Source organism: Chenopodium quinoa, unplaced genomic scaffold, assembly GCF_001683475.1.
Source record: "Chenopodium quinoa cultivar QQ74 unplaced genomic scaffold, ASM168347v1, whole genome shotgun sequence".
Classification (NCBI taxonomy): Eukaryota; Viridiplantae; Streptophyta; class Magnoliopsida; order Caryophyllales; family Amaranthaceae; genus Chenopodium; species Chenopodium quinoa.
In genome coordinates, this window is record NW_018743920.1 from 6648618 (window position 1) to 6668780 (window position 20163).

Genomic DNA, 20163 nt, shown 5'->3' on the forward strand with positions numbered 1-20163 from the left:
AGAGATTGTGACTAAAATTGTAGAGCATGGTTGGATTGTGAAATTTGAGACAGCCCAAGGTAGTCCTCATTTTCAAGTGGTGGCTAACCTATCTTATGAAAGACAAGTCCAAGCGAAGTCAATTGGCTTTGATCACCATACTTGGTAATAAATGCTTCTATTACCTGGTGAAATCTCTAGGACAATTGTTGATTATATGTCAAGTGGTTCGATATTTTAAGATGCTTTCTAAAGATCGGCGATGCACTATAAGATTTGAGCTACTTGAGTTGAATGTTAATAATGGAAAGGTTAAGGAAGTGTCAAGCTTGGAAAATAGAGCATTTTTCATAGGTTCAAACTGTTCCTTTTCTGTGGAGGTATCTCCTTCTCTTGCCAATGGCTTTAAGTCTAATTGCATTTACTATACTGATAATCAGGGTATTACCAAGTTCACGGGACCTAGACGAGATGGTAGAGATCATTGTGTTTACAATTTAGCAACGAGGAAGTTTGAGCGTCATATTTACAATGGTCGTTCATTAGATGCTTGCAAACTCACACCATTTACCTGGGTTGAGTCTTTTAATTCATTTGTTTTAAATTTGTGTAATTTAGATGTTTGTTTTTCAATCATACAAGACAAATTTAGATTATGCTGTATCTTCTGGTGACAATTTTTTTCTTCTAGCAGATTTTCATAAACAAATCCTCTTTAAAGCGTGTTATATAATCTTACTTTTGAAGTAATTCTTTTTGACTTGTATCACTTACTCATCATTCTCAATCTCAATGGGAGTATATGGTGCTGTCGTGCCGGATTATAGTTTTCACCCTGTAACTAATACATTTTTTATGTACAAGTTGTAGGTGCGCTCCTCCCCGTCAACGAACATCCAATTAGGTAGTAATCGTTACAATTAATCAAGTCTAAGGAGTTTTAATTAAAAAAATTTAAGGGTAGTAATTAACAAAAATCTCTTTAAAAAAAATTATAAATATTTTATAGAAATTATAAAAAAAATATTATATAAAACAAAATGCATCACAAGCTTCATCTAGTATAACAATATAATAGGAAAAATGGAAATAAAGTGACTGAAGATGAAATTTTCGGAAGTAGTTTTCCCGGAGAAATGATGAAAACACCAATCCAATCCTTCATAACCTACAACGTATCCTCCACCTTGTATGCATAAATAAATTGTGTTACTTTTCTAACCATAGCATAATCAAATTTTCTGCTTTTCTTAGCTTATTTTGGATTCTCGTGTTATACAAATAACCAACTACTCCTATTGCATACCCGTTTTTGTTAATAATATAGTTAATATGATACATTTCCAAGTTCCATCCTACATTCAAAGTATTACTTTCTACATTCACTTACTTTTAATTACTTTCAAGTTGTTATGTTAGGGGAAAAAAAGTACAGTTTGTGTACAATTGTGACTAGTGTAATAATTAAAAAAAATAATAAATAACCTATATGATGTTGTCCGGACTCGAACACTGATCACTGTCCTTAAGAATCCACATCATATTCATATAACTATATTATTGTTATACTAGATATTTTCCTAAAAGAAATTTTCAGTGGCAGAAAAAATATTTTCCTATAAGAAATATCATCATATTCATATAACTATTGTACCTCAAAAGTTATGGGCCTGTAACAATTACTTGGCCTAATTCACATCCTAAAAAAGCAGAAAACATTTATGTGCTTATGTTCTGGCATTACTGCATCAGTAGCAAAGATTAACCTGTAAAATCAACATTTAGAGAAAGTTTAAAATCTTCACAATAGAAGCTATAATGCTAGTATGCCAGAATCTAGCTATGTTGTTTGATCTTCATGAAGGCTCTACATGTTTGCCAGTGCTTGGATACTTAAGGGATGACAGATATCACCCAATGGCTGACCGGACCAAGCGGAGTCTGCCAGCAGAGAGTTGACAGCCTCAGAAGGATTGTAGAAGTCCCACCACACATGAGATGAAGTTTGATTACAAGCCATCTCCATGTTGTCGCACCCGGATGCTGCTCCATGCCACCCTCTTCCACAGCATGCTCCTCTTGCATCACCAAATCCTACCACCCACCAATATTTATACACCATCAATGCTAACATAATTATATATCTTAACTCAAAATCATAGTCTATATACATAATTATTGCAGATGTAAAACTAAGCTGTACTACACTACTACTTCTGTACTAAATTATATAACCAACATTATGATTTATGACATACATAGCTTGTAAGATCATAGGTTAATTGAGTTGGGCCAGTGTAACAGAACAAAAGTGCTTACCAAAATTTTGTGGATTGGACAAGATTTGCATAAAACCTTGGTAAACATCACAGAACACAAACTGAGCATCAGAGTACTGCAAATTGAGGTCGACGATGTGATCATTCAAGAGACGATTATGCTGCATCATAAGATGATTAATCTCATTGACACAAACCCTCACCCTTCTCCTTTTTCTTCCAGTCAGAAAGTACCAGTTAACCACTGTCCTAGGGGCACATCCAAGAGGGTAGACTCCCATGGTAACAATCTTCTTCACACCTGCGTCATACAGGTTTCGCAAGGCATTGGTCAGCTCGTCGACCAGCAGCCTAGGAACCATCTGTGCGTCACAATTGTAACCTGAGGAAAACGATGAGTTCCCAAAGAGGAAGTTGATGTAGTCATCCTTGCCCAAGGAAAGGTAGAAGATTGAGGAGCTGATGAATTGGTGTGCTTCCTGTTCACCTAGTTGTAACTGCAGCAGTTGGATTGTCTCAAATGCTTGCCTTTGCTGCTGGTTAAGGGACTGAAAAGTTGGGATGTTCGCGAAGGGGAGGATCGTGGCTTGAGCTGATCCGTAGTTGATCCCGCTTAGTATGCCTTGAATTGTGCCGTTTTGCTCATAGAATGTTGGTGTGTTAGGCAAACCCATCTTCTTGGCTGCATATACATGTCACAGGAATGTTACTTTATATATCAGTAACTACCAAAAAAATGAATTCAGAGCAGAAGAAGATTTAATAATACAAGACTACATACATTGAGACATATACAACTAGCTCATTTTAGGAAGTTACATGGTCTATATCATTCAAACATCAGTGTCATACAATATTCAATTCAAACTACCCAATAATATGAAATTATAATAGAGTTATCATATAATTGTGCATAAGATATGGTAGTGGCTCAATCAAGTAACAACAAAAGTTCTGATGCTCAATGAAATTATAATAGAGTTATCATCATACAGTAACCCAGAAAAAGCAGGGGGAAAAAACAGAGCATTAAAGAAAACAACATTAATTTCGAGCAATGTAATAAACCCAGGTAGAATTTTAAGCATTTAACATGAAATGAACACCCAGAATTTGATCAAGTAAAAAAAATTCAAGAAACCCAGATGAAAAAACAGCAAGAATTGAAAATCAAAACAAATCAAGAAAGAGAGAAAATACCCAGAATGTAAGGAATGAGGGTAGAATAAGAGCCATTAGAACAAGGAATTAAGGAATGATAATGGCGAAGAAGAGGGTAAAATAGTGTATTCCCGCCACAATCAACTGAAGAATCCCCCATTACAAAGAAACCTCGAGGTTTCAATGATGATGAAGTGAACAAATTCGAAGTGTTGTTGTTGGTGGTATCATCATCAGAAGATTGAATAAGACTGTCGAGAAAGGAAAATGGCGGCGACGAAGACGACGTTGGTGTCGAATGATGAATAGCAGTGCTGCCGTAGTGAGAAACATGAATAATCATGGCAATTAGAGCAGTTGTTAGCATTAACAACAATGTCCCAGCTATTATTTCTTTGTTCATCTTCTTTTTTTTTTTTTTTTTTTTTTTTGAGAGGAAGAAAGAGAGAGAAGAAGAAATTTGGCGGCAAACAGTTGAGGGTGTGAAGAAGGTTGTGAAGTGAGGATGAAGAAGAAACTGATATTTGGATTCTGTTATAACTAACTGTTTTAATTTTCTTTTTCTTTTTTTTTTTGGGTTAGTTAGAATTGCCACTTGTACTTTTTTTGATGGTTAAGTGAATATACTTGTCATGAGTAAGTTTAAAAATAATGTTACTGTACTATTTCCTAAACGTATGTTATGTCACATAATTGTATAAAATTACGATAGTGTAATTACATATATCGTGGCTATCTTGATTGATACTTAACTACCCTAACTCGACCAATAATCACAAGACCCGATTCACAATAAACTCAATTAGCTCGATTTTATCCGAAACTTAACTCATTATCCTAACTCGACCAATAATCACAAGACCCGATTCACGATAAACTCGATTAGCTCAATTTATCCAAAATTTAACTGAGTCATATAATCCATATATGACTAACTCTACACCGGATGTATATCGACATGCAACTTTTATTATTTCACATCCTTGATTACGCATACTTCTAATCTGATCAAATACATACTTAATTACTTACTCCGTGTAATGCATATTTAACAATCTAATTTATACATTAGATGTGTCATAATAATCAAATACTTGGATTTTAATGCAACAAAAATTACAATAAGCTACCTACAATTTGGTAAATGAAAATGGCTCATGAAGATTAAATAAGAATTAATTAAAATGCCAATAACATAATAGAAGGGGAAAAAAACAGCAGATTATCAAATAACCCAAGATTTCTTCAAACAGTCATGCATAGAACCAAAACAGAGAATCAAATAAATGCGCTAAAAGTAATTAATAATGCTAAATGCGAGTCATAATCCACTAAAAAGAAATTACTACCAGGTAGATTTTACGAATTTAATCTCAGAATCAATAAAGAAGCCTAACAAAAATAGAAGTAACCCAGTTGAAAATTAGCAAGAAAACGAAATAAGAAAACAGAGGGGAGAGAAAATACCCAGAAAATGAGGAATAAGAGTGGATTGATGACTCTTAGAACAAGGAAACAGAGACAAATTACGGCGAAGAAGAGGGTAAAACAGAGCATTCACCCCACAATCAACAGTAGAATCTCCCATCACAAAAATAGCCGGCGATTTCATTGATTTTGAAGTGTTGTTGTTGTTGTTGTTGTTGTTGCCATTGTTGTTGACGATGATGTTCTTTCGAACATTATCCTCAACCAGAAATCTAGGAAATGAAACCGAAGGCGAAGGCGGAAACGAAGGTGCAGGAGCAGGAGCAGGAGGAGGGGGAGGGGGGTGATGAGACTTTTGAGTGACAGCAATAATGAATAAGGTAATACCAAGTATAGCCATTGCTGGGTGAAATACAATATCAAAAAGACGTTCTGAGTCTATCATTTTGGTTAAAAAGAAGAAGAAATTTCAAGGTTGATTTTAATTTTCTGGTAACAAGGAAGTTGGTAGTAAACAGTTTTGAGGAAGAAGAAGATGAAGGAGGAGGAAGTTAAGTATGAGAGTATATTATGATGAATTATCAAACTAATTGTTGGGTTTATGCGTAACTAACTTTAGAATTTTTACTCTCTTTTTTTTATTTTATATTTTATAATAAATGGGCAAGTGGCAGATTATGAGTTTGTTTGTTATGGAGTATTCAGTATTGTGCATTCAACAATATTGGAGATAAGGGGAGTAATTTGATTAATTTGAATATGGAAATGAAATTGTATGCAGTTATAATCATCAACCAACTTAATACATTTTTAAAGTTCATGTAATTTGATGGCTGTTCGAGTCGAATTTTTGACTGGATTACGTTCAAATCCATTATTATTTAGCTTATTAATTAACATTAACTAATACACATTACTGTTATATTTCATTCGAATTTGGTGATAGAGTACGAGTCAATTGAGCCATATCCAAATTCCTAAACCCACAGCAACTTACTCTAAAAAAATGAAATAGTAATGGTCCGGAGATAAAATTCTCTTGTTCAAACACTTAATTTTCATCAAAACTAACCAAAATAATCGATAGTATGGAAACTCCTTTGGAATGCTGCACTAGCTGAGGAACTCAAATGCGCCTAAAGATAAAGGCTAGGCCCGATTCATCCAACAAATTTGCCCTAAAGAGGCAGGCTTACATGTTTAAGATTGTATGGATCCCTGAATCAGTGATATTCAATCGAAAGCAAAGACATAATAGCAAAGGCAGCATACACCAAGTCACCAAGGTGATGATTGCAGAAGAAACAGCAATTTTTGGTACCGGGATGCTAGAAATCAATCACACTAGACGCAAAAACCCATATACGTCGTATATAGTTACAAACATAACCATATTGTATGTTTGTGGCTGATTTCAACCGAAGTAGTAAGCAATTATACCTCAAAACAAATAACAGGGCCATACGAAGAGGAAGGAGAGAATACTCCACAACATGAAAAACCAATATTTCCTTGAATGAGCAATCATATCAAATTAGTACTAAAGCATGCAATAAAACACTGATATAGTGCCTCTGTCAAGTAGATCACATCAGAGTCAGGATCTGACTTACGAAATTTGTACCTATTTTGTACTTTGATGTAACTAAAAAGAGTATAAAATCTTGAGAGACTTAGAAGTAAATCCTTGGCTACAAATTATTCTGCTACGCCTTCACCTTCCCATTAACACTGCGCTTACTGTGCCAAATGCCATTTCGATCTCCATTTATGGGATTCTTCTTTGCTGCCACTGAACATTTATCGGCCTTGCCACTCTTCGCGTTCATCTCAGCTTGGAGCCTACGCTGCCTCAACCTGTTCTCCAACCTAATAGCCTTCTGAGCACGAGATCTCATTTCTCTCTCTAAAGCGTGAGAGAAGTCCCACAGCTTCACGACACAATCTTCTCCTCCACAAACAATACGATCAGCACCAATATTCACAGAAAACAAACTAGCCCCAGAACCATGCAGCATCCTCTGAGGAGGCTCAATTGTTGCCTCCTTCCTGTTCCGATATTTCATCAGACAATGCCGGTTAGATTTCAATAGTTTCCTAACATCAATCAGAGAAAGGTTCCCATCACTAGAAGCTGATACAACCCATGGAAACTCGAATGCAAGCGAATTCACAGGTCCTGAATGTGGGATCCAAGAAGCCACCTTCAAGACGCCATCATCAGCACACTCTGAGATTTCAAACATGTGTATTGATCCATCTTCTCCTCCAGTAAAGAGAAAGTCTCCTGAATAACTCCTTGCTATGGCATAAGTGTTTCCAGCATGAGCATGAGGAATGATGGCGGCCAGAGTTCCATCAGTAGTGTCCCAAATATAAACATCGGAACCTGATGTGCTAGCTAAAGTAGTGCCATGAGGTGCAATACTCCATACCCAGTCACTATGCCTTAAGACCATAACACACTGCAACGAGGCACGGTCCCATATCCTCACAGTCATGTCCCAAGATCCACTATAGATCCTTGAAATATCCAAAGCGAGAGAAGCCACCGGTCCCTCGTGCTCCCAGAGTCTAAACTCAGAGTTTTCACAGTAAGAACCCTTAAGGTCGAACAAGTGAGAGACTCCCTCAACAGCCTTCCAACATTGGATAAAACCATCAGTCACCCCAGCTACCAGCAGATTTGTATCAGCAGCCACAGCACGAATTGTGCAACCAAGAGGCCTCGATGAAGCAATAGACAACCCTTCTTCCATGTCCCAAATCCGGACTACAAAATCATACCCAGCAGTGAAAACAAGCTTTGCAGACACCAGGAGGAATACAGCACGAACTGGTTCTGTGTGGCCAGTCAAATAATCACGCCTACAACGCCCTAGATAGGTCTTGCTCCTAAAATCTCTCTCCACAAAGAGTTCCTTCCATGACTTCTCCTCAGATAAACCGGGATTCAGAGTCTTAGTTATCGGAAGACCCCATCTCTCACAATAGAAATCCTTCCATACATGATGATCAGATGCAATCTTATAAAGGGTAGTTGAAACACACGAAACAATGCCAAGCTCTTTCGGGTCTAAACAGTTCAGAATCTCCACAACCAAAGCCGGAGGAAGGTCGGTAATAGACCAACGACTTTCCGAGGCATCCCCCTCATCAGTTGTCACCAAATTCCCAGTACCAACTAAGTTTCCAACAATCTTATCAGTACCAAACCCTGATTTAGGCACTAATTTTTCAGACCCCTCAGCTTTCTTTCTCCAAATACCTTTCTTGCTGTTACTATAACAACGAACAGGTGTTTTTCCAAATTTCACACCCCCAAATTGTTCTTTCAATGGATTATGAGCAGTAGAATTCGATAATTTCTTCGACAAACAAACTTCAGAAGTATTTTGGCATTCAAATGCCATAAAAGAATATTCCTAACACTCTAAAATTACTGTACAATTGAATACCTAAGCACCAAAATTTGTCAAACTAATCAAACACGCTCAAACAAATCAAACCCTTTTCAAATTTTGTTTCTGAAAAAAAAATCAAGCGAACCCCAGCAACTGTACCCTCAATATCAATCAAAATCGAACGCAAAAACCCCAGAAATCAAACCCTAAATGTAATTGGAAAATTGGGGCAGCTAAAAGAAATTGGGATATAATTTGGCAGAAAACAATAGAAAAGGCAAAGAAATTAAAAGGGAAAGAATCCAAATGTCCCAAGAATTAAGGGAGATTGCGAAGATTACCTTTACAACAACAACGAGAAAGCAGCAGCGAAGATCGAGCGAAAGAATGAACGTAGGAAGGAAGAATGAGAGGAGAGAGAAAATAAGTGTCCCGGCACCAATACTGATGGACGGTTTATGATGATTTGATGATGCAATTTGAACCGTTTGATTTGGTAATTTATTCATATTCACAATCTCCACACAATTTTCTCAAATTTATTATCTAGTTAAGCCAGGTTCACTTCACCATAAAAAATAAATATTAAGCAAAAATAATTTCAATTCATTAAAAATAAGTTCAGTTCAGTAAAAATAAGTTCAGTTCAGTAAAATTCGGTAACTATAAAAATGAAATATAAACAGAAAATCAGTAAAAATAATTTCAGTTCAGCAAAAATAATTACACTTTAGTAAAATTAATTTCAGTTCAGCAAAAATAATTTCAGTTCGGTAAAATTAATTTCAGTTCAGCAAAAATAATTTCAGTTCAGCAAAAATAATTTAAGTTCAGCAAAAATAAATTAAGTTCAGTAAAATAATTTCAATTCGGCAAAAATAAGGTGAAGTGAACGGGTCTTACTCTATGATGCTAATTGAATTTAATTTTAATTTTATTTTTTTTTTTTGACAAGATTTTAATTTACTAGGTAAACTATTTAATGAGGTACACTTTAGGAAAAAATAGATGAAACCCGTGCAATGCACGATTTGTTTGTATTTTTTACAACTTATATTTTTTTTCGTATGTTTGTGATAAAATTTGTTACTCTATTTATTCGTTGTACGTAGCATATCATATTATCATTTAAAATTTTTATTTTATCTATTTTAAAATAAATTGTGAATTTTATCTCATTCGTTATATATTTAGATGAAATTCTTAATATTAAAAGATAATATTTTATATTTAATTAATTTAAACTTTAAAATCTCATTCGCCAATTTTATTAATGGCATTTGAATTATTTAATTCTAAAAGAAAGAAAAAGAGAAAGGATATATTTTTAATTTCAATGAGTTTTTTATTATTTATTGTATCTAATTTAAAACTATTTTTCTTTTTTTTTTCTTAAAGAAAACTGATATATTTTTTTAATTGAACGTGATTTCATTTTTTTATAAGGACATTTTTATAAAATATTTAATTAAAATAAATTGCCATATTTTCATTATTTTTTTTATCTAATCCAATTTTTTTAAATATCAATTGAATGTGAATTTCATTTTTTTTAGGTTTAATAATATGTTTTTATACATAAGAAATAGTATAAGTTGTGTCTTTTCTCTTAGATAAAATTACAAATTTAAAAAGATAGTATTTTCATTTTTATTTTAAATTTAAATTTTTAATTTTAATCTTACGTGGCGCTTTAAAATAACAATCCTACGTGGCATAATCCTATACGTAATACTCCAAAAATACTAATCCTACAAGGCGTTCTAATAATTTTTTAAAAATAAAAAAAAAACTAGGTGGCTCTCTAAAATCTTGGGAAAAAATCTCTCATATATATATATATATATATATATATATATATATATATATATATATATACTAGATGGAAGCCCGTGCGATGCACGGTTTTTTCATCTAAGATTTTTAATTATTTAATTTATTGTATTTAATAATTTCAGACAAAATATGATATTTTTTTCGTTATATAAAATCTTTAATGTGAAATGATAAATTTTTAATAATGTAAATCCTAAATCATTATTCATTGTTTTACCGTATCTTTTATTTCGATAGAATCACCAACCTTGTCCACAACCAACCTACTACATCAATGGATAAATTGAACCGTGAAATGTTAGCCAAACTGAAATTGATATAAATTAAATGTTTACATTTATATAAAATAAATCAATATATTTACCAATAAATGAATGAAAAATTGTGGCGATATAAAATCAAATCTATGCATTGGAATTTTTTCATCATCTCCAAAAATAACCAAAGCCATCCATATATTAAGTATACAACATCTAATCGTATGCCATTACATAAACAAATAATCGTTAAGTATCCTAAATAAATACAATGTAACTAATAATTACAAATATAAATTTAAACATAAGATTTTGAAAATTACCCGGACATTGATGACCTAAAACTAACATAAAATTACTAACACAAAACTCGCTTGATGGGGTTTTGTATTGATATGAAATTTTGTTTGTGTCGAATGATGTGTTAGATCTGCATGTAAAAAAACATTTTAGTAAATAAAACATAAACATATAATCGTTGAGTATCCCAAATTAATACAATGTAAGTAATAATTAGAAATACTAATTTAAACATAGGATTTTAAAAATTAAGCTAAAAATTACCCGACCATTGATGACCAAAAATTAACACAAAATTACTAACACAAAATTCGCTTGATGGGGTTTTTTTATTAATACGAAATTTTGTTTGTGTCGTATGATGTGTTAATTTATAATGGTAGGTATCACAAATTTTAATTTAATTATAATTAACGAACAATTTGTATATCCTATCATAAATACTATCAAAATTTACCTTATAATAATAGGTATCAAACTTTATTATAAGCGTTTATCATTTAAATATTTCTTAGTATATTCTTTTTTTTAGATTTTTTATACTCGTAGTATTGAATTAATACATTTATCTTTTCCTATATTTTTACTTTATTTTTTTTCATTAAAATAATTTAATTCGTGAATTATAATCTACTTGGTATTAAAATTTTAGATATATCAAATCTAATTCTTTACTTTAAACTTGGTGGCGACATAATTTTTTAATTCAAAAATAAAATACAAATTTTTCTTCTTATTGGTCAAAATAAGTATATTTCTTACGTGGCGCTCCCAATGCTCTCCAAAAATGCGTACTTCATTTATATATATTAGATATATTAGAAAATTAGATTAGATGTGGAAATTTTTGATACACATACAACCATTATATGTTGTCTTTACATACAACACCAACAGAAATTTGACACATCATCAAAAGAGGGGAGAATTATAAGTCAAATATAAATTGATGAATTTAATGGAACTTGGTCTTATTATTCTAGCCAATAAAAACATGACAAATTAAAGTTGTATGTTGGGACCACATACAACAGTTGTATGTGTAGCCTTTACCCTCAAGTATGTGTATACAATCATATGATGTAGATGGGTACATTCATACATCTACTAAGGAATTTTACTCTTTTAAAAACTATTTAAATGATACGGGTAAAAAAAAGAGTTTTCTTGAAAGTGAGATGAAATTTGATGGTGGTGATTATGAAATCATAATCAAATAGAATAAGTTTTTCGATAATTTTCATTCATCTTAAATTTGTAATGATTAAAAAGTAAGATGAAAATGGTGGAGATTGTGATACTGTATTAAACTTACTCCACAAAGATAATACTAGTAAGTTTACTTCACCAAAACATATATATCATTTGTCTTTTCAACCCTTGATTCCAAAATATTCGTAGATAGTTTGATTATTTCAATAGCCTTTAATTTATCCTCTAGGAAAATATTTCAGCAAGGTTAGGCATCAAGGTGTTTTCTATGCTCCCAAGGGAGCATGCTATTTGGTGGTCAAAGACTCAAAGTCATCTAATTTTTGTCTTGACACATGACTAGGCATCCCTAGTAATATGTTAAGTCACCTACCTTGGTCATACCATGTTTTATTAGGATCATATTCATGTCTCATCTTTCCGAAAATACCCTAAGACGAGTCAAGATGCTAAGTTTGATGACTATATATAGGTGTTTTTTTAAGGGATGAAGCGTTTTTGTCAATGATTTATGCTAGCGCCTTGGCTGTTGAGTCGTTGACTAAGCTACAACGCCGCTAGACCAGTGTCCATAGGACCATACCTTAACCTTGTGCCTTGTGTGGGTAACAGCAACGCCTTTGGGCCTTGAGCTGGGCATGGACAGCACCAGCACCCAAGGCCTAGATCTAATATGGATCAATTTCAGAAAAAATTTCATAGATGTCACGTTTTCTGGGGGATCAGGGGATGATGCATTCATATTCCATCACAACATAAATTCTTCAAAAACATAATTGGTCAACACTTAAAAATGTACTCCGTATACTCCATAGTATAATTGAATAAAATCTCCTGCCTTAATTATTATTATTAATTTGAATAGTTGAACTAGGAGCTAAAATTAAGTACAGCAACAAATACAAATGTGAATGAAATGGTCAAATAAATAGGGAAGTATAATCAAAGCATTTAAGCAAACACGAACTAAATGAACATCGGTTCAAAGGACATAATTTGATCTACTCTTCAAAGTTTAAATAACGTGAATGCCATTGCAAAGCCAGCAGCAAGATAAGCTACATTGAAATGTGCACTTGATGAGGCTCCATTCTTCCCTGCTGAATCTCCTCCTGCTGCCTCCGGCGACATTCCACCTGCATCCGGTGACATCCCGGCTGCAAAAGAATGTATATTTGGATTAAAAGATATCAGCTAAAACTATGTAAGGGAGTTATACAGCTTATAAGTCTACGCACTTATATTGTGTGCTTGCTAACGAATTCGCGTACTTCTCCTAAAGTTAACACCCAACAATCAAGTATATAAAAGAATGATGAAATTTATATTCTTTAACAAATATATTGCAAAAAGTGAATTTTTTTTTTTTTTTTATTGGATGTTCTTATTGATAAAATGTGTGTAACCAAGAATGGTGGAGTTACCTAGTGGTGCCGATGAAGGTCCTCCTGCTGATGGTGCACCTACTGGGTATCCAGCCACTGTAAGACAAATATAACTTTAGATCTTCTTCTAAATTTAACACTAATATTTTTAGATATAGTTTCAAATGAACAACATTATCATGAATTCATTTATATGATCATGTCAAATCCATATTTACTAAACCAAAAACTAACATTTCGCATTACATAGTCAAATTATAAGAAATTGAACTTTAACATGTGATATAGTGTTACAGTCATGGTCCGATTGGCCTTGGCTAGTCTGATTTGCAAAAGGGGTCATATTTAGAGCTTGCAAAATTTTACCCAATCTAAAAATTCGCTCCAAAAATAGGTAGAATCTTGAACAAAACTCGAATTGAAAAAAAAACAAATAGTTTGACCCTAATACCGACCTACATTGGACCGGGGTTATTTGACCCGAAACCGATTGACCGACTCATTTGACAGATGTTGCTGGAAAAAATAATCAATGAAGTAGTGTCATGATACTGTGGTTGCAGGAGTGTTAGTTAACTTAGTACTGATACAAAATTTAATGGCTAACTTCCCTAACCCCACCAACTTAAAGATTCAGAATTGCTATGAAATAAATGTACAGTTTACCAGATAACCATATCTCTGTCTTATGCATTTATGCTACAGCATATGAGCTAGAGGCTGGAGCACACAATTCAATGCTTCAAGAGATTAGAATTGCCATGTTTGGGAGGTTAGATCAAGCAATTTTTGGGTTTGGTGTTGAATAAATTTTAGCCTTTGAAACTAAAGTTACAATAATAATGTGTTCATCTTGAGAAAAAATGAGCTTAGTGTCAAGGAAAACCTACATGTTAGGTCATGCAATCAATTGAATTCCTCGTATGTTGTCCTAAACATATTCTACTATTAACTGTATAACATGATTTTTAAAGAATCCGACTAAATCACCTTAAAAATTAGGCAACTAACAAGCGGTGAAATATCAACAATGTACTTATATAAGTTAAGTACAAAATGACAATTTTTTACTGTAGATCATTAGATTTTTTTGATACAATAAAGTAACTACATTTAAAACACCATCATATGATTATCATATTAACATCACCATACCAATCAGCTTTACCAATTGCAAATAATATAAAAACATACATTATTATTGCTAGTTAACTTGGTTAATTATACTTCCAAATCTTTCTACTATAACTATTATATTTAACACTATATTTAAGACCCCAAAAAAATTAGCATACATAATAAACCAACCCAAAACAAGAACACATTTCACAAAAAATGTTAACCTGTAAACAAAAACTCAAAACGGTAACGAACAAGCCTTTAATCAACTTCAAAATCCAACAAACAAATACATACCTGAACACAAGCTAACATCAGGAGTTTGAAGTCCACAAACAGAAGGCAATTTAAGAGCTTTCTTAAGATCCAAATCAATTGGAAAATCCTTATTTTTACCCAACATTTGACACAAACAAATTGGGTTAGTATCCAACATTCCAGCTAATTCAGGGCAACAATTTTTATCAAGTTTTGCTGATTTACTCCCTTTCTCAACATAAGTCAAACAATCTGACATATTGTATATCAGGCTCATACAGTCTGACCCCGCCGTGCCCGGCCCCTCCGCCGGCGACGGCGCCGGAACCGCCGTCTGACCCTCCACATTCAAGCTTCCGATTGAAATCAGCCCAAAAATCACAACTACCCACATCGTAGTTTTCGAGAAATTTGCCATATTTTGCTTCTTTTCTTGTTCCCCTGTTTTTTGGGGTTGCTCTGTTTTTGGCTGATGAGAGTGAAGAGAGTTTAACGTTGTGGTGTTGATATATGAAAGAATATGATGGTATATTTATTTTAAGAGTAAGGTATAAATAAATAAATAAGAATTTATTAGATGAAAAATTAATAAATGTGAAAACCTAACTTCCAACTATCTTATTATTTTTGGACTTCAATGTGCTCACCTCACTATTGCCTCTTCCATGAAAGATGTCGTGACAATTACAAACTTTTCTTTTTTATTTTTCACTTTTTCAACTTTTTTTTATTTTTCTAAAGTGAAATCATTTTGAAACTAATTTATTAATACTACTAATATGGAGTTTTAGGTCAAACAAGTCATCATAAGTTAACTACTAGTGTTTGTTTCTTAAAAAAAAAATTAAAAAAATATATATATAAATTACTAGTGTTTGTTCAACTCAATTCCATTGCAAAATAAATATTTGAAAGCTGATAGATATTATAAAAATATAAAATATTTATCGCAGATTTATGATATATTTTGTATATTTATCATTTTAGGTATTTCTTAATGTAGGATAAGATTGTGTACATCTGAACCTCTCTAAACTCTATCTATCTTAACCGTCTATTGAGAGTAATGTAAAGATCAATGATACTGATTACAATTTTCCTTTTAAAAAAGTGTTTAAAAAAATGTGACTTTTATTTAAATACGGTGGGAGTATTATAATTTCGGAGCACCTTACAAGCTTACACTGAATTTTAAGAGAATGATACACCATCCAACTACCAACGAAACTCCAATGTAAAAGCCCACATGCAAGTGGACCGCAATATTTGTTGTCCACAAGTTATACCAAGCTAATTTGCTTTCTTCTTCTTGAAGATACACCTATGTAGGTTGCACTTCGAAAGCTGTGACAACATTTTTTAGGCAAACATCTTCATAAGTTAATGCCATAAGCATTGCCAAAACAAAAAAGCTAATACCATAAGGAATACTTGTACAATGTTAAACGTTTTTCCACCCCAAAAATAAAATTAGAAGTAATTTTGAAACTTTCTTGTGATCATGGACATTTTTGTTTGTACTTTCGGGAAATTTTCCTATTAGATTAGAGAGTGAAGAGAATTTAAGGAGTTAGGAAAAAACACAAAATAGGTTAAAAAAAAAAATTGACCCATGCACTATTGCATGTACATTCATTGAGTAAACTAGATTCTTTTGCATTGAATTTACATATAATTAATAAACTACACGTTTTGAGTTTATTTTTATTTTTTTTTATACACATTTTTAGTTCAATTAGTTAATCTTAGAATTAAAATTCGTTAGAGTTTAAAACAAAAATAACTTAATTGAACTTAATTAAAAAAAAAATACGAAGTAATAATAATAGACGGAGTATAATGTAGAAAAATATAGGTAGAGATCTCTCATTTTCATCTTGCTAAAAGACAGCATATATATTGCGTTATATGGGCCTACAAATATGTATTGCTTGATTTGTTTCCCACAAGTTATGGACCTTATTTATATTTTCTTTAGTTTATAATTATTGGTTAGATATAATTAGGCAATGTGGAAGCGTTTTTTGTGTCTTGTGGTAGATAGCTGGTATTGAATTGATCCATATGAGCTGTGTATATTATAACAATATGGATGCATTAAATGAAAAATCTTCTAAACTTGGAATTGTTAGGAATGAAATATGGAGCTGCTCCAAGTTTGCAACACCGACCAACAACGCGACTACTAGTGACTAGTGTATAGAACTCTCCATTTCCTTTACGAATTGAAAAGGCTGGTACCTAAAATAACGGTCGGATGTGCATGATAGGAAATTAGGAGCGCTTATTAAGATTGTTTTTTCTATTTTTATCTTAATCTTAATTAAGGGAAAAAATAAAGACATTGCTTGTGTCATGATTATCCTTGAGAAAATTGTTTTTTAAGAAAATCATTAGTAAGCTAATCATGTGATTGCTCTTTAATTGCAACCTTTTCAACAAAGAAAGGGACAATATGTAACGGATATATTGAACTTTGTTTTTACCTCATAAAAAATGTCTAAAGTTTTGTTGTTCACTATGATTTACTTTAATAAAAACAAAATTTGTATTAGTTGTAAATTAATATATTAATTGTTAATGAGTCCAAGAAAAAGCTAATCAAAGTTTACATCTATAATGTTTTGTTATCATTCTTTACTCAAATAAAGTATTCTTCCTAGACTCTACAGTTCAAACCAAAATGGCTAATAATGAGAAATATGAAAGGTAAAATATTCTATGTAGGTATAGAAAATAGAGAGAAAAAAAAAAAAAAAAAAAAAAAAAAGCTCCTTGGTTTGTATTTTTTTTTTTTTTTTTTGACAACATTGATTTGTATATATGACACATCTTTAACGATGGTATATGTATATTTGACAGGATTGCGGTGGTCACCGGGGCTAACAAAGGCATCGGATTCGAGATCGTTAGGCAGTTGGCAGCGGCTGGGGTGACGGTGGTGTTGACGGCGAGAGATGAAAGAAGAGGAGTGGAGGCCACCTCAAAGATTCATAGCTTAGGCCTCTCAAATGTGGTGTTCCATCAGATGGATGTCACAGATATTAATAGCATCACCTCATTGGTTCATTTCATTAAGGCTAAGTTTGGGAGACTAGATATCTTGGTATGTTTTCTTTCAATCAGATTTTTCATTGACATAGTAGAATAACTGGGCACAAGGGTAGTTAAGTTGGTAGTTACCCGTCGGTCTAGGGGTGAGACCCGAGGTTGAGTCCCCCACACGAATCGATGGTATTGGGAAATCACTAAAAAGCTAGTTATTATACCTAAGATAGGCAAGCTTGGCTTAGGCCGAACCATCTCTAGATGTTAACTAGCTTAATTTAAAAAAATTACAAAAAGTAGATCAAATGCTAGTGTACTTAGCTGTTAACAATTTCTAAATCTCCTACACACGTACAAGTATCACGTATGTGAAAAGAATAGATTGAACATTTGCTACTGAATCAAAAAATAAGTTGGACTATTGGCAACTTAAATTGATCAAAGAGCAAAAAAGAACATAATGTTGGTATTTTGTAACAGAACATAAGCAAAAACACAACCATAACATATGAGGGTTTCATGTGAAGCTTACCAAATATAATCTTTGGGCTAGGCATAGCATGTGTTTTCAATCAGTCAAGCAGGAGGCTCGTAAACACGAGCTTGTCCTTATGAGCCACGCCATCCGGGCTGACCCCATGGTCTGCAGGTGAGCTCTGCTGTCACTGAAGACTGACAGTAAGATACTGCATGCTCACAGGTGAACAATGCTGGTGCTTCTGGAATGGAGGTTGATGATGAAGGATTAAGAGCCTTAAATATTGATGCAGCTACTTGGGTAAGGTTAATACATACATTATTATTCAATCATCTGTCCTAAAAGTAAACAAGCTAACTGATGGTGTTTATTCCTGTCCCTTAACTAGAAATCAGGGAAAGCAGCTAGTTTGGTTCAAGGGGTAATGAAAACAACATATGAGAAAGCAGAAGAGTGTTTTAACACTAATTACTACGGTGCAGAAGAAGTAGCTGAAGCTTTGCTTCCATTGTTAAAGCTTTCAACTACTGGTGCAAGGATTGTAAATATTTCCTCTCTTAGAGGAGAATTATGGGTATGTGAATCAAATAACCTTTATTTTGTCACAAACATATTACACATGTTTATAAGTACTAGAGCTAGTCCAGGTTGACAAAGCCGGATTTCTTATCTACTGCCTAGCCCGAAATGTGACCTAAGTTGATGAGTCAGGTCCGAATGAGATGCCTAGTCCTAGTGCCTAATATCTGGCTCATCCCAGCTTGGACCATGATCAGCTCTAGAAAAAAAATTGATGCATATATCATAATGTCGATTCTTCTTATGCAGAGAATTCCAAATGATCAGATTCGAAGCAAGTTTACTAATATAGAGAACCTTACAGAAGCCGAGATTCATGAGATACTGCAAAAATTCTTGCAAGATGTGAAGCAAGAAACATTGATAGAGAATGGATGGCCCTTGATGTTACCAGCATATGGCATTTCCAAGACAGCACTTAATGCATACACCAGACTTCTTGCTAGGAAATACCCTGAAATGTACATAAACTGTGTTCATCCAGGCTATGTTGATACAGATTTAGCTTGGCATACAGGACCTATGAGTCCGGAAGACGGAGCCAAAGCACCAGTCAGATTGGCCCTGTCACCTGAAGGTGGACCTACAGGGTGCTACTTCGACCAGATGAAAGTAGCTAGCTTTTGATCTCATCTAGCAGGAGAGAATAACAAATTGAGGGCTGTTTGATTCCAAAGAACATTAGGATCCAATCTGTTCGTTTCTGAAAATTCAAATTTATTACTCGAGACAATTTTGCAATAAAAATAATCAAAACTTCTGGCCACAGGTCATGGTAGTATCATAATCTAATGGTCAGCATCTACATGTCATATAACTCATATTGTAAATAAAAGCAACAGAGATAAAGATCAAACACCTAGCAGTATCTGTAATCATCTTATATTTTCCAAGAACCAAACATACTGCGAATTGCAGAAGCATAGGCGGAATCAGATTCATCATCTGACTGATCTTTTTTCTTTTGTATCATCATTCAATTCGCAACATGAATGTTCTTTTGGTACTTTTTCATGTTAGTGCTATTACTCCAAGACCAAGGATGTGAAGAAGCACAGGCGGAATCAGATTCATCATCCTGATGGATAAGCGTGTGTTCCTAGGTTTTTTTTTTGTTTTTTTTTTTTTGAGGAATTATTGGCTTGAACAAGTTCTGCATAGCCGGATAATTAAGCTGGCCATTGAGTATGTGAACTCCAAGGATCTCAGAGCCTCAGACAATTCTTGGAAGAGATCTTGATGAAGAAGGCAGGTCCTCCTCTGACGTATGTATGCCAAGATGTGCCAGGGAAAAACATCTGCGACTTCAGCGCCCATAAAAAATGAGCAAAAATGAAGTGATACAATTGAAAAATGAGTGATTATGGAAAGAGATGCACTTAAAAATATAAAATAAAATAAAATAAGCGAATTAACAAAATTTGCAATAGTTAGTACCTT

The 20163-nt window shown here is 33.3% G+C and overlaps 4 protein-coding genes across 4 annotated transcripts; 1 reads left to right on the forward strand and 3 right to left on the reverse strand.

Moving 5' to 3' along the window:
* Positions 1-1636: 1636 nt before the first annotated feature.
* On the reverse strand, positions 1637-6257 carry LOC110688222 (GDSL esterase/lipase At1g71250-like). The gene is made up of 3 exons (XM_021864938.1): positions 4887-6257; positions 2299-2940; positions 1637-2073 (listed from the first exon to the last, which is right to left on the reverse strand). Exons 1-3 carry the CDS (start codon positions 5290-5292, stop codon positions 1847-1849), a joined length of 1275 nt encoding a protein of 424 aa, XP_021720630.1. The 5' UTR covers positions 5293-6257; the 3' UTR covers positions 1637-1846.
* Positions 6258-6341: 84 nt separating this feature from the next.
* Positions 6342-8761, reverse strand: LOC110688221 (F-box/WD-40 repeat-containing protein At5g21040-like). The gene has a single exon (XM_021864937.1). It carries the CDS (start codon positions 8258-8260, stop codon positions 6554-6556), a length of 1707 nt encoding a protein of 568 aa, XP_021720629.1. The 5' UTR covers positions 8261-8761; the 3' UTR covers positions 6342-6553.
* Positions 8762-12632: 3871 nt separating this feature from the next.
* Positions 12633-15259, reverse strand: LOC110688223 (non-specific lipid transfer protein GPI-anchored 2-like). Its single transcript, XM_021864939.1, has 3 exons — positions 14658-15259; positions 13281-13337; positions 12633-13013 (listed from the first exon to the last, which is right to left on the reverse strand). Exons 1-3 carry the CDS (start codon positions 15034-15036, stop codon positions 12865-12867), a joined length of 585 nt encoding a protein of 194 aa, XP_021720631.1. The 5' UTR covers positions 15037-15259; the 3' UTR covers positions 12633-12864.
* Positions 15260-17214: 1955 nt separating this feature from the next.
* Positions 17215-20103, forward strand: LOC110688225 ((+)-neomenthol dehydrogenase-like). Its single transcript, XM_021864943.1, has 5 exons — positions 17215-17327; positions 17481-17724; positions 18367-18444; positions 18533-18718; positions 18973-20103. The coding sequence occupies exons 1-5, from the start codon at positions 17302-17304 to the stop codon at positions 19348-19350; spliced, it is 912 nt and encodes a 303-aa protein (XP_021720635.1). The 5' UTR covers positions 17215-17301; the 3' UTR covers positions 19351-20103.
* The last annotated feature ends 60 nt before the right edge of the window (positions 20104-20163 follow it).